This window comes from Micropterus salmoides, unplaced genomic scaffold, assembly GCF_014851395.1.
Source record: "Micropterus salmoides isolate LMB-PRFRI ecotype aquatic unplaced genomic scaffold, ASM1485139v1 Ms_hic_scaffold_8, whole genome shotgun sequence".
In the NCBI taxonomy this organism is placed as follows: domain Eukaryota; kingdom Metazoa; phylum Chordata; class Actinopteri; order Centrarchiformes; family Centrarchidae; genus Micropterus; species Micropterus salmoides.
In genome coordinates, this window is record NW_024044570.1 from 22,672,749 (window position 1) to 22,687,139 (window position 14,391).

The 14,391-nt window shown below is 38.5% G+C and overlaps 1 protein-coding gene across 1 annotated transcript; it reads left to right on the top strand.

The window, feature by feature from the left end:
* Positions 1-1,225: 1,225 nt before the first annotated feature.
* Positions 1,226-10,486, top strand: kras (v-Ki-ras2 Kirsten rat sarcoma viral oncogene homolog; the record flags this gene model as incomplete). Its single annotated transcript, XM_038705434.1, is given in 5 exon segments — positions 1,226-1,343; positions 2,083-2,261; positions 4,106-4,265; positions 5,902-6,026; positions 8,008-10,486. Coding segments are annotated over 4 exon segments (570 nt in total). The 3' UTR covers positions 6,022-6,026; positions 8,008-10,486.
* Between the last annotated feature and the right edge of the window lie 3,905 nt (positions 10,487-14,391).

Consider the following 14,391-nt stretch of genomic DNA (forward strand, 5'->3'; position numbering starts at 1 on the left):
CTTTACTACTCTGATGGTAAACTGAATATCTTTTGGGTTGTGCACAAAACAAGACATTTGAGGATGTCATCTTGGACTTTGGGAAACACTGACATTTTTTCACAATTTTTCTGACAATTTATAGACCAAACAGCTAATCGATCAGTTGAGAAAGTAATCAACAAATCAATCTGCAATGAAAATAATCAGCCATTGCAGCCCTAATAGCAAGTATGCTTCTTCGTTGCTGGAATGGACTGTGACAATTGTTGCAAACACTAACAAGCATAGTAAAGGATACCTTTTGTTGGCCAATATACCTATCAAACCACATTCTCCTTTTGTTTGTCTAGCCAATAATATTCAGTGGAACTCCTCCCTGACTGCAGGCTGTACAGAGCTTTGAGCAGTATGTACTGTAACTGATGAAAAGGCCAGCTGCCACTATTGATGGGTGCTGCTCCACAAAGCAGTCAGACAGCAGAGAGCCTCCCAGTTGCTTGTCAATTTTGGAGCCTTAATGTAATGTCATAGATTTCTGCCTGGGGTTAGTTTCTGTTCTCTGGCTGCTACTCAGAAAATACCACAGAATGTGTTGCTGGATTTAGACATTTGATTATTGCATTTTGAATTTAATTACATTTTTTAAAAGGTTTGTCAACATTTCATGTACTTTTCAGGGCTGATACAGATAAATAAATTTAATATGGCATCTTTTCCTGAATTAAGAAGCAGTTCTCAGTATTTATATTTTGCACATAATCTCTTGCAGGTGAACCATCATTAATTTGTTTGTGATTGTAGTTGTGATTGTTTCTTCCACAAGCTCTTTGTTGAATACCAAAAAGGGTATTTTCTAAATGGAAAGCAAAGTAAACATAATGGTATAAAATCTAATTGTCCAGTGAATCAGCAGTGTTATTATTAATAGTTAAACTGCAGATATAAAATAGGCCTATCATGAAGATGTAGATTTCCCAGCGAGCTGACAGCGTGTCTGGCGGACATGAACAGCAGCAAATGGAGCGAGTGGACAAAATAGTTTTTAAAGTGAGAAATCACTACTCCCAAAGAGTTTTAACCATTCACAACAGAACATATCATTAGTGCAGAGAGGTTTAATGCACTTTTAAACATTTCCTTTTAAGGCGTTGATGGTGCCCCATAAGAATTCATGCTGTGTCAGATCACTGTCTGTGGAAATATCTGTGTATGATGTGCTTCTTTCTTTTTTTTGGTCCTACAGGTGAATCATGACAGAATATAAGCTGGTAGTGGTGGGAGCTGGTGGCGTTGGCAAGAGCGCACTTACTATTCAGCTCATCCAGAATCACTTTGTGGATGAATATGACCCCACCATTGAGGTAAAGAAACTTTGTGCTTGCATGGATGGATGTATGTATGTGTGTCTATGACTGTATCTATGGTTTCGTGTGTATTTTGATATGAGCGCAGAACAAGGAGAAACCTCTCCAAAAAGTAGTTGCAGCAGGTTCTTCTGGTTTAAGTCTTAAAAGGAAACCAAACAGGTTTTTAACAACTTTCCATGCGTGTCTGCCTACCTGCTTTCTCAGGGGGCCAACCTATGCTGAGTGAACACCGTCTCACTATAATTTCAATCAATAATTGATGTGCCGTCGAAGGTTGGAGCACCACTATAGATTATTTGAATACAAGATAACATCTGCTACAATAGTTGCTGACTGGAGTAATTATTTGTGTTGGATCAGACTGGGTGTGAGGGAAAGCTAGAGGGCTTAGGTCATTGGGAATTAGGACCCCAATGTAATAAAAGTGCTCAACAACAGCTAGAGCAATTCTTAAATGCAGTCCTGTGGCATCTTTCAGCAAACTCATGTCAATACAATCCTGACATGATGAAACAATGTAAACTTTTCTGTTTGAATTGATGATTAAACATGCTCATTCTACTACATTTTTTTTTGTTTCAGATTACTTTTTTTTTTTTTAACAACCTTAAGTATAAAGAAAATTAATAATTCTTAAATTGTCATCCACAACCATCTTATGTTTATTAAGCTGCTATTTAGACCCTCTGCCCACTTCTGAGTTCTGATCCTGTCTGACCTCTTCCTCCTCCAGGACTCCTACAGAAAGCAGGTAGTGATCGACGGAGAGACATGTCTGCTTGACATCCTGGACACTGCAGGTCAGGAGGAGTACAGCGCCATGAGGGATCAGTACATGAGGACAGGGGAGGGCTTCCTCTGTGTCTTTGCCATCAACAACACCAAGTCCTTCGAGGACATTCACCACTATAGGTGAGCTATGAGATTAGACGTCTACAGTCTTTGGGCCCAGTGTGAAACCTGAGTTTTAATCAGTCGGGGGTGATACCATTCAGGTGTCCTTGTGGTCCTAGTAAGGGTGTAAGGTACTGACTAGGGATGGGTATCGTTAATCCGATTCTTTAGCAATACTTTACTATCTTTTTTAGTGATGGTTATTTGGTAAGACCAGACCCAACTGGCATGAGGTAGGCCTGCACGAGAAATATTCAATGTGCGAGAACGTTATATATTGAGATGACATATCACTTGCAATAAATAAACATATATTGAAGGGTACATATTAACTGGTTGTTTTTAATTTAATATTTTAAATACAGCTAAATGTTATTTCTAGACAACACTAAAGTAACTCCGTAACTTTATCTGACATCACAAGTATTGAGTGACGTTTAGAAAGAATAACATCAGTCTGTATCAGTCCCTCCTCCTCTCTCGCTGGCTGCAGGTAACGTTACCAGGTGGGAGGAGAAGCGGCTGGTTTGTCTCAGTCAGCAGCTGAGTTTTTAAGACTACAGACCAGTCTGTTCTCCAGACAGACTGCTCTCTATTTAGCTTGTTTTTAACTATTGGCTAATGCCAAGCTAGCGTTAGCTGCGCCTGTATAAACCATACAGGATGAGATACTGAGGACAGAGATGATTAAATTAACCATTTCTACAGACAGGTGTATTGATAAAGTATTGTCTTTTTACTTGCAAAGGTTTTATTGCACATACTTACAGAAACGAGCGTAGCTGTCATCAATAACGTTACAGCAATTTGGAGCTAACTTAACCCTCACCGTAACGTTATTCCACCGCGACGGCGCAGCCTCTCGCTCTGCTGCCGCTGTGTGTGTGTGTATGTAGGAGCCGACAGAGAGCAGGCAGCCTGGTGGATTTTCTTATCCATTGTGTTTCAAATTAAATCAGATTTGACGCTCGAGACATAACGTTACATCATAGGACCCGCAAGTCTCGATAACAGTATCGATAAGCTCGAACCTTATTGATTTTTGGGTTTTGAGAAATTTTGGAACCGGGTCTCTATCCCCATCCCTACAAATAAGTCTTTAGAAGAGGTGATAGTAACTGCAATGAGCCCAACAACTGGCGTAAACACAGAGCAATCTGTAGCGTTTCTCCTGTTCTGACACTGCTGCTGGATTTAAAATGAATAAGATATGCTGGTTGGTTGACTAAACTGCTTAACATGTACATGTGGACAAATACAGTCTGCAGAGACACAACACACACAGCAGCAGAACGTGTGGCATGCAGTTAACAATGAGAGCTTCAGTTTGCAAGCTGTTGGCAAGTCAGACAGGCAAACCAAAGCTAAGTCAACTCACCCTGCGTTCACTAATTAGGTCATTTTCTTCAATCAAGTTTTCCTCAGCGCTATTATAAAAACTAAAATATGACCATACGCGCCTGCCTCTGGGAGACTGTTGCTAACTAACTGTTTGCCATGAGTTTATAATTGCGCGGTAACAAACCCATTTATCATGGTAATTAAAATGTGTACGTTCATAACAGTCCAGTGGTTTATCGTTAAACCGGTAATCGTTTCATCCCTGCTATTGCCAAAATCTGTCATAACATCAAAGTTTAAATTCTTTATTATATATATTTGTTAGAAAATTCTGGTAGTTTATAATACAGAATCAGTGAGCATTTCAATATTCTGTATGTATAAATGGCCTATAATCAATAGTGACCTTTCTAGTCACTCTGAATAGAAGTTTTTTTAACATCTCATTAAGTAGCCATCAGAGTATTACCTCAGTTGGGTTAAAGTCAAATGAACTTTCTGTTGTGTCTGTCAATGTCCAGAGAACAGATTAAGCGGGTGAAGGACTCCGAGGACGTACCGATGGTGTTGGTGGGGAACAAGTGTGACCTCCCGTCCCGGACAGTGGACACCAAGCAGGCTCAGGACTTAGCGCGCAGCTACGGCATTCCCTTTATTGAGACCTCAGCCAAAACCAGACAGGTGAGAGTCCAGACAGAGACGGCCACACCCTCAAGACTCAAAACAGTTTTTAACTTTTCAGTCTGTCACTAAACTGCAGGTCTGTAGAGAATGACGAATGGCGAGAAGCTGCATGTAGTCTTAGGGTTATTGGCTTGATGGACACAGCAGTCCTCCGACAAATTTTGAAACTTTTGAAAACAATATTTGTTATTCTGGAGAGATTAAGTTTGCAGTAATTTTGACAAATGCTAAGGCTTGATAATCTTGGCACTTGGATCACTAGTCTTGAGTCGTGGTGCTATTCAGCAGCTCTAATGGTCTATTTTTTTTATTTATTTTTTGTTATTTAAATTTTTTTAATAATGTTGCTTGGTAATGTCTCAGGCAATGTGCCTCGCAACCTTAAATCCTTTTTGGTTAATTAATTTTTTTATTTATGGGTGATAATGTAATCAGTGCATGCTGCTTTGTCATGGATATGTGAAATTACATCATGATTATGGCCATCTGCAAAGGATATCTGCTTTCTAAATAATCAGTAAATTTGTGTCAAGGAGTCTGCATGAAAGGACAAATAGTCAGTAATTACTCCTGGGGGGGGGGGGTTAATGATTCTGCTTACTGGTTACTGTGACTGGGTGTTGGAAGATTTGCAGTGGCTCTGTCGCATCAAATGGTGTGTGTGTTGTGAGCATGGCCTTAGGTGGTTGCCTGGCTGACACAGTGATCTTTAAGCACACTCTTTCCTGGCCTCTCTGACCCGGTGGTGAATCACGGCTGCTCCTTGTTGCGGGGAAATTAATGACACAATGATTGATTTCTTACAGCTCTGTTCACCTATTCCTACCTTAGTGCACCAATAATTCACTATCCACAAGGGTGCTGCTGCTGCTGCGGTTGGAGCAGCAACTGCCTCTTGTATTCAAAGCCACACTGTGTTTCCCAAATCTCAGTGAATCTCCCACATACAGTACAATGCACAATCAAAATAAGCTCCTAATGCCTGCACTTCTCTTATAAGTTAGGCTAGACAATTAAAGTGATACTCCACCCTGATTTTTTTTAGTGTCACTCACCCACTGTAGGTTTGGACAGTGGATGTTTTTGTTCAGTTTAAATGGATTCAGCGGTGACACTTTCATGATAAAAATTGTCTGAATTCTCAAACCACTCCTGCACTGTCCATGTTTGTGCTCAGTATGTTCCAAACAAGTAACCTTTTTGCCAAAATACAGCTAAATACACTGCTTCTGTCAGAGCTTCAAAGAGGACAAAAGTGTTGCATGGGAACTGTATTTAGTTAAAACTCCTCCAAATCTTAAGGATGCTTTGACTGGCTTTCATTTCTGCCATGAAAATGGTACCCACTGGAAATTAATCTAACCACAGCACCTCTTCATTGAGTGAAAGGAAACCGCAAACCTTTTCAGGCCTACATGAGGTGAGTGTTCGGTATTCACGAGATAGATTTTGGGTAGAGTATCACTTTTTATGTAGATAAAGAAGCCGGTCAGACGTAGTAGGTTGTCCCACCTCAAAACCGCTGGTCTGCTTCACTCCTTTTTTGTATCTGTAAGCTGTAACACATGCACCCATATACAGTATGTCCTCCTGTATTCCTCAACATTGAGGACCGTTGTGTCTCATACTGCAGAGAGTGGAAGATGCCTTTTACACTCTGGTACGGGAGATAAGGCTGTACCGGCTCAATAAACTCAGCAAGGAAGAAAAGACGCCGCGCTGTGTCAAGCTTAAAAAGTGTGTTGTGATGTGAAAGGGGTAAGTGTATGCAGCCGCGCGCCCACCAGCTCTGTGTGTGTGTGTGTGTGTGTGTGTTGGTGGGGATTGTGGAGAAGGCAATGGGAGGAGACACGCAATGAGAGCTGGTGCTTCATGGGTTGTCAAAGCTAACCTGCTGGTTTCTACTGGGGCTGCGGTGAGGAGGCTGAAACAGCTGATGATTTCTTCCCTTTTCAGTATCTATGTATATCATGGTTGATTATAATCTAAGGTAGTTTTCACACTGGGTTTGTTTACTTGAGTCTGAACGCAAGTCTGATTCTGACTGACTGAACACAAGTCATACTACAGTTCACCTGGAGCTAGTCACACCACCTCCTTCAGGTTGACTGAGATTCTTGGTCTGCACTCATGTTCAGAAAAGGCGTTCATATTATCAAATCTCCAGGAGAATTGTTCCCAGACTCACACAAAACTACCAGTGTGAAAGCATCCTCATCTGCTGAAATCAACATGAAGAAAGGGGTATGGGCTGGTGAGCCAACATTTGTGATCAAAGGAGATTATGGTGAATCTGGGACCAAATCATGTGCTGATATGTTTCTAAGGAGGGTGTGGTCTAAGAAACTTGCAGATATGTTGTGAACAAAAATTGTTTGTATGTCTGTCTGTGGGTGAGCGTTTTTCTTGCGGTCACACATCCCTTAGTCTTTCTTCTTTCCTTTGCTGCTGTCTTTGTCACATCCTGAAGTGACCTCAAGCTCCTTTACTCTGCAGCTCCTTGCAGATTCATCGTCACAAATTTGCACCATACAAACTCTCCTTGTCCTCTTGTACTTGCCTCAGTGTGGCACATGTAACGTTACATGGAGCCTTTTTATTCACTAATATCAGAATAGGAGCTCAGCAAAAATAAGTCTCATTTAAACACAGTCGGAGTAAATTGGCTCATTCAAAAAATTATTGGGTTTGAAAGTGGTGACTTAAACTTTTTTTTTTTTTTTTTTTTTAAATGTGTGATAGATTACATTTGGCTTGTGGAAAATATCGCACACTTCTTGACTAAAATCAAAGCTGTTCACTGGAGATGTGTCATGCTCTGTTATATGTTGCTTATCAGAGTTTTACACAGCTTTTCTGAGTGTTGCATCTTTCCCAGGGGAACAGTCTTTGAATAGTTTGTTTGTTAATTTTAGGGAGATAAACAGAAGGCTTGCCTTCTGTTCAGTAACTCTGTTAGTAGAATATTTTTATAAAACTGTTGCTTCAGTACAAACCCACAGCAGTAAACCAGTATTGGTGCCAAGCGCTTAATGCAGGTCCATCTACCTTTTTTTTTTTTTTTTTTTAACAGTTTGAATGTGTGGGGGAGGACTGCACAGAGACTATTGCAAATGTAAACAGGACAACTTGTTCTGTCATTTTATGACATGTAAACATGTTGTGGGAGTAAATTAGATTGATTACATTCAGAGGGAAAGAATTTGGCTCATGATTTAACTGCCGCCACGGTCTGTGGCGCTGGCAGTGGCAACACTGCTGACGTCTAATACATGACATTACAGTTCTGTTTTGAGCTGTACTTTATTTAGCTGTGTCTCTAGCCTGAACTAGATTAATGAATTTACCTGCAGACTGTGTGTCATGCTGATGTACACAGTATAGATTTAGGTAAAAACTGATGTAAAATGGACTTTGACAGTATACAAGATGATATATGGAGATTTAAGTTTAATTTCTGGTAATGAATTGGAAATAATTTAAATATTAAAATTAAAGAGGCTACATATCAGTTTCATATTAAAGATTGGATTTTAATGTCCCAATTCCTTAAATTTTTTTTTTAAAAGGAAAAAGAAAGTCACCTCCGAGTCAAAGAACATTGTCAATCCTTTAAATTTTTGTGCAGTATAATATTTGTATTTATTTTATGTAGGTGATTGGTATTCTCATGTGTAAATAATCTGTAACTCTATTAATGCTGTCTTTTTCTCCCCCCCCCCCCCCCCCCCCCCACCAGGGCGTTGACGATGCCTTTTACACATTAGTGCGAGAAATCCGAAAGCATAAGGAGAAGATGAGCAAGGAGGGAAAAAAGAAGAAAAAGAAGTCCAAGACAAAGTGTACACTTATGTGAAAAATCACCCGTTTTAAAGACAGAACACAAAAAAAAAGAACTATGTTGAACAGTTTAAAGTAATACATTTTGTACATTACACTAAATTATTAGCCTCCTTCTCAATACCCACCTTACTGAATACTAAACCTGACCCTGATTTTTCTGCCTTTCTGTTATTTCCTACCTGGACACCAATAAGCTTTTTCAGTTTAGTGCCAGTTGCCCACATGTGTTGGTCCAACAGCCTGTCTGATTTTATAGGATGATGTTGATTTGGATACTTTTATATAACTGCAGAGCTGTGAGCTAATTGCATCACAACTCATGTTTGACAAATTATTCATTAACAAGTTTTTGGTCCCCCCCCCCCCTTTTTTTTTGCTTAAAAGGTCATGACCTGCAAATGTTCTTAATGCCCTTATGGGATGCCAAAGAATTAATTTTCCTCCCAATTCTCGTAGACAAAACCGTTTTGAAGAAAGGACCAACATTCAGCCAGATGAGATCCAAATGTCCCAGCCACTGTGTAATGTCCCCATCTCTAATATGACTTATGTCACTGATAAGTATGCATGCAAACTCCTACTCTTCTCCAAATGTTTTAACACCCTAACTAGCCCTAATTAATTAATTTGCAATATGTCAATGCTTTGTAATGTGTGGGGAGTGATTTATTGCCTACATGAGATGTTTGGTTTTCTTTTTAGTTCCCCCTTCTTTTCCCCCTTTTTTTTTTTTTTGCATGCATGCATTGTGTCCTAGATGACATAAGTATTGCAAAATGCCTCAGATTGATTTAGCAGAGCCAGCAATGAAGAACTCTGATCCAAGTGGGCATCATACAGTCTAGTTTTTCAGGTTTATATAAAGTAATTAGTGTGAGAAAGAAATCACCCATTTTGGCTTGATTAATGACAGATTCAAAGATCTGGATTGTACCTGTTTTGTGATTACTAAATGGGACTAGCAGCCAGGTTTTGTGTTGGCCAGAGTCATTTTATGTTGCAGGGACTCATGCCTCATCACAATCTTGTCGATAAGCTTGTTTGACCTTACTGGTCGCATGTTTCCTGCTTTTCTTTACTGTAAGCCTTGACTGCAGGATTGTGTGGTGTGTTTTTTAAATGCATCCCCACAATAGTCCATTCATTGCAACTTGTTACAAAACAATTAAAGTTCCCCAGTTGTTCATATTTAAACAGTACGAGGACCCTTTTTATCAGCTCATTATTCAATGTTTTTTAGTTTGGAGTTTAAATTTGAGGATTCATGATTCTCTTTTAACCGGCCATAGGTGTCATGCCTTGCACATTTTTCCTAAGCTGTTGGCTAAAAAGCAGAATGCATCTTTAAAGCAGCTTTCAGGAATATTTCTCTTGGTGCGGTGTCACAGAGGTTGTTCAAAATGTTGTCCAAATGGATTTTCAGATTCTTCCATTAGCTTTTGAAAGAGTTTTTGGATTAATTTCCTAAAGTGTTGAAAATGTTTGGTGGGCTTGCCTTTCAACAGAAATGATTGTCCAGCAAAATAATTTGTAATTTTCTGTCACAAAGCTTGTGTGTCGTGGTGATGTAACTGGAACTGATCTTTGTAAATGAGGCAATAATTGCCATAAAATTGGTTTTTAGAGAAAATTGTCTGAATTTACAAAAGTCCTATTTCTTTCCCAGGTCAACCCTTATTTCACCTTTTCCATCATATTTACAAGATGTTCGCCTGGGGGTCTTTATTTGCCTTTTATGTTTGCATTAGGTGCTACATTTAGACGGCAGAAAGAGCCAAGACAACATTTACTTTGTCCTGTGTGTGTGCTTAAGAAATACACAAAATGCTGTTCTAGGGGAGCAATGTTATTGACACAGAAAATCCAGACATTTTGCTTTCAGGATTAATGAATTTTGACCCAGTTTACTATGACCTCTTTTTCATGAAGTAGATAATAACTTAATGCAATTTTAATTATGGAACCCTCTTGTTAACAATACTGTTTCAAAAGTAGTTTTACTGAAGTGTTTAAAATGTTCCTCTTCCTTTTATTGCGTGCCAACAGCTGATTTCTGAAATGTATCATTTATACCTGGATCATATTTTAACAACCTTTGTATAGTTGTGATACTGAAAGGTGCATATTTTGTAAATTGTGCTTCATTTGTTGGTGTGTCTAAATGAATGTTGCTTTAATGGGGTTTCACTCCGTTCTGTGTATGTGACTAGAGAGTGTGACTGGGTCCAGGTCTAGGGAACTGAATGAATGACCACTTTACAACACACCTGTTGTGGGCAGTGTAGAGTGGTGATCTGATCTCAAATGAGTCTATTTTTTGCCATGAATCTCACCACTCCTATTTAATGTGTAATAAAGAACAAAGTAAAGAGGAATGTAGCTTTGTCTTTCTTTCTTAAAGCGTTTTGTTTCTAATTCTGAAGCACTGAAGGTAATATAAATGTTCCCCAGCTGGTGGCACTGCTCACTCGCTGTGGCAGATGAGATTTTTATTTTATTTTTTTTTTAAGACCAAACTCTATGAAGGGGCCATTCTCCAGTTGCCCACACTCCCAAATGAGTGAGCCTAGATATAGCTTTCTACAAGTCATGCACATTTTCCAAAATAAACCGGGACTAAATAGGTTTGTTTCATTTGAGAGAGGAAAAATAGACTAAGCAGAAATGCCCCTTGTGTTTAAAATACTTGGTGAGAAGAAATCATTTCATGCGTTAAAGAAAATTAATCCTGTGAATTTTCAAAATTAACAAAGTTACCTTTCACAAGGAAAACGTTGCCAGAGGATATTCAAAGTGAGTTGTAAACTAAATAAATCGCACTTCCTGTCTGACACAAAAGAAGAAAAAAATCAGACTTGAAACCGATAAAATGTACACAATTACTGAGGTGTTAAAATCCTTCTGTTACTATCATTTAAGTATGTAATCATGAAAAGCCTGATAAACCCATAAGTGTTTTGTCATTGGACTAAAGGTTTTAAAGGTGACTCATTAAACTTAAGCAAAACCCAAAAGTATCCATGAGCCAGTCCTTTGGTATGCAGCAGCAGTACAAATAGGACAAAACCCATTTAAATAAAACAAATGATCGGCTTAAACATATGTTTGACAAAATGATCACCTTAAAAAGTGATCTGGAGATCTTGCATCATGAAAAAGTAACCAGTTGTATTCAGATATACTGTATGTCAAGTAAAAATATTAATTGATCTAAAATTGCAACGTAAAAACAACTCTGGGGTAAGAAGAGGACATAAAAGAGTACTGACTGATATTGAGCAAGGAGTGAGAAGACATAAACCTGCATCTGCTGTTGTTCTGAAAAGGTCAACATGCATTTTCTGACCAGGCTCCATGAACCTGCTTTTGAACCAAGACTATCACAAATCTGAAACAGCTCCAACTTTGTATGAAAGGATAAATATGTCTGAAATGATAGGAGTATACTATAGGACTATTTTTGCGATTATTTTAATGTTACTATAGGTAGGGGAGACTGGGTATGGTTGTAACACTTTTTGCTTCAACAACTATAACTTGCTGAATTTTTTAGCTAGAATTATCAAACTTTACAACATATTTTTACCCACATATGTTGTAAAGTTCACTACAAATGGCACCAATTCAGTCCTTTACAAGAATATCACAGACCTCGCGAGTTGATGTCAAATGCCTTGTGTTCCTTTGTTACAACCTACCCCAATAGTTTGTAATACCGGGGTAAGTTAGACAAAAGAAGCACAAACGGACACCACACCATACGATATGCTTCAAAATCATTTATAGTGAAATAAAAGAACAATGTTTCTCTCTCTCTGTAACGGTTAATGGCTAATCACTTTGCACGTTTGTGTGTGTGTGTAAATTTGTCTACTAGAACAAACTTACTTAAGTATTCTTAATAAACACTACAACAATGTACCTAATTAGAATCTCTTGGGTGCCGATACATACGCCATCATGTGAACAACATGTGAATAGGGAGTACTGGTCTCAGTTGCCACAAATTAATTCTGGTAACCCTGGAGTGCAGGCTTGGTGGGCCCAGAGAGTGTATAGGGCACTCTGTAAAATATTAAAATCAATAAAGTCCCTAGCTGTATGTATAAGAGATGGTTGTAATACTTTTTATAGAAGTGTAACAACCAAACCCACCCCTGTCAGCCATTGTTTAGCTAGCTGTATTAGCATAGTATTTTGAAATTAGCTGGGGAAAAATGCATCACATGTTGCCTAAGAAACTACATTTTAATCTCTTATAAATCATACAATTGTATCTGCAATAGTATAGATTCTAAACAAAATATAGTCTTGGTCAGAAAATGTACTTTCTTACCTCAAAATATTTCTTTTCTCTACAAATTCTGAATGTGCCTGTTTCCAGCCTTGACAACCACCATGCATGATCAGTGAGGAAGTATGTAAACACTGAAATGGTCACATGACTCCTATCTTATCTCTAATTGGTGGAATGAATGGGCGTTGTTACAACTCCACGTGACAACCATACCCTTTCTCCCTCTATTTGCTGCAACAAGTGGTCTTCTGAGCCCTAAACTCTACTCTTCACAATTGACCTGAGCATTACTGTAGAATGTAAGTTGAATGAAGTGACACTGACAACCTTGTTAAAGCCAATGGATTTATACAAGATCTGGTTTACTGTGGTTTAAAAGTGATGTGTGGTGTGACTACAGTTGCAGACCTGGGTGTTTTAAGTGAACAGTAATGACAAGGGATTCCAAGACTCACATTTGATGTAAGGACACTATGTTTTTGTAACTGAACCTAGAATCAATGCTAGCACTGCTACTAAGGGGTTTTAAAGGACATTTCAAGGATCATTTTGATTTTTGATTTGTATTTTTTTATTTTCCATTTCTTTAATTCTGACTGTCTTTGACTGACATGGTCTTACTTTATCTCGCAAAACTTTTCAGGTCCCATTTATTTATGTTCAGTATTGAACAACACAGAACACAGCTCCAGAAACATTTAATTCTGCCAGCGAAGGTAATCCTTAACTTTGAATGAGAAGCCAAGAGTGTTTTGCAAAGTGTCATCAGAATACTAATCTCAGGCTATAAGCTTCAAAGAAGTCATGTTCACTTTCAAATTAATGTGCAAATTCTGGCTTCTTTTATCTGCATGTAAATAAAAGGACAGATATTCTTTCTGTAGTTTCCTCTCTAAAATGAAATGTTCAGCAGCAGGCTGTGGTTACATTATGACCCTTCAGTCAAGCAAAGCAAGTCTCATGGTCAATGAAATTCATCTTTACTGGGAATTACTTTTTATAAGCCAAGAAGTTTTTATTTTATGTTTTCAAAACACCTGCCTTGAAAAACAACTACAGTCCAAGGAAGGCGCTACCTTTACCTGTAGCAGATAAAGATGATAAAAGAGCTGCAAAACTGTCCAAAATGATGAGAAACATAAACAGAATGCAGAAAGTTAGTAAAACATCCTGTAATGCTGGAATTATCCCTTACAGTATTTTGATGGGGCTGTAAAAGTCTGACTTATTGCTCCTTTAACTTGAGCCCATGAGCTACTCCCCCCATCAGATGGCTTTTTAAAACACTGACATATTTAGTTGTGTTTATTAGTATTTATTGGTAACCTGATATTGAACAATGTAATTGCATAAAAGCAAGTAAACTATTTAATCAAATTGTTACCTTTTATTTGACACTGTACATTGAATATTGTGATTATGACCTCTAACTGAGGCTGTCTGCATTTAAACTTTTCACCCTGTATATGCAAAATCATACCAACATAGAGAAGGAATATCTAAAAACAGCACCACTGTAAACATATTTGTGGAGTATTTTGGTATATTATATCCATGCTGGCTGATCGACATGACTCTGTATTGGCACAGTCCCTCACTACCAGCCCTTATTTACTGCCACAGTGACAGAAGTTGTCCTCTGGCTTTAACATGCAGGATTGGTAGTTGGAAGATGTGCTTGTTTAGTTGTATTCTTTGAACGGGAATGTCATGTAGCATCAAAGATGAGATATTTTCCCTTGCAGATTTCCAAGAAATAAATGCCTGCAGGATCATGACCAGAGACAGTATACAAGCTTCAAAAGGACAGGCCTATGTATGTGTCATGCAAGCAAGGCTTGGATAATTGGCTGCAAAACAATGTTGGTGTAGAGGCAAACTGTATAGCTGTACCCTGTTTTGGATCACTGTCTCATAGCTGTTTACTGACATTGCAGTCATGGTGATCATTGATGAATCCTTTTTATGCTGTTAGCCAATTAT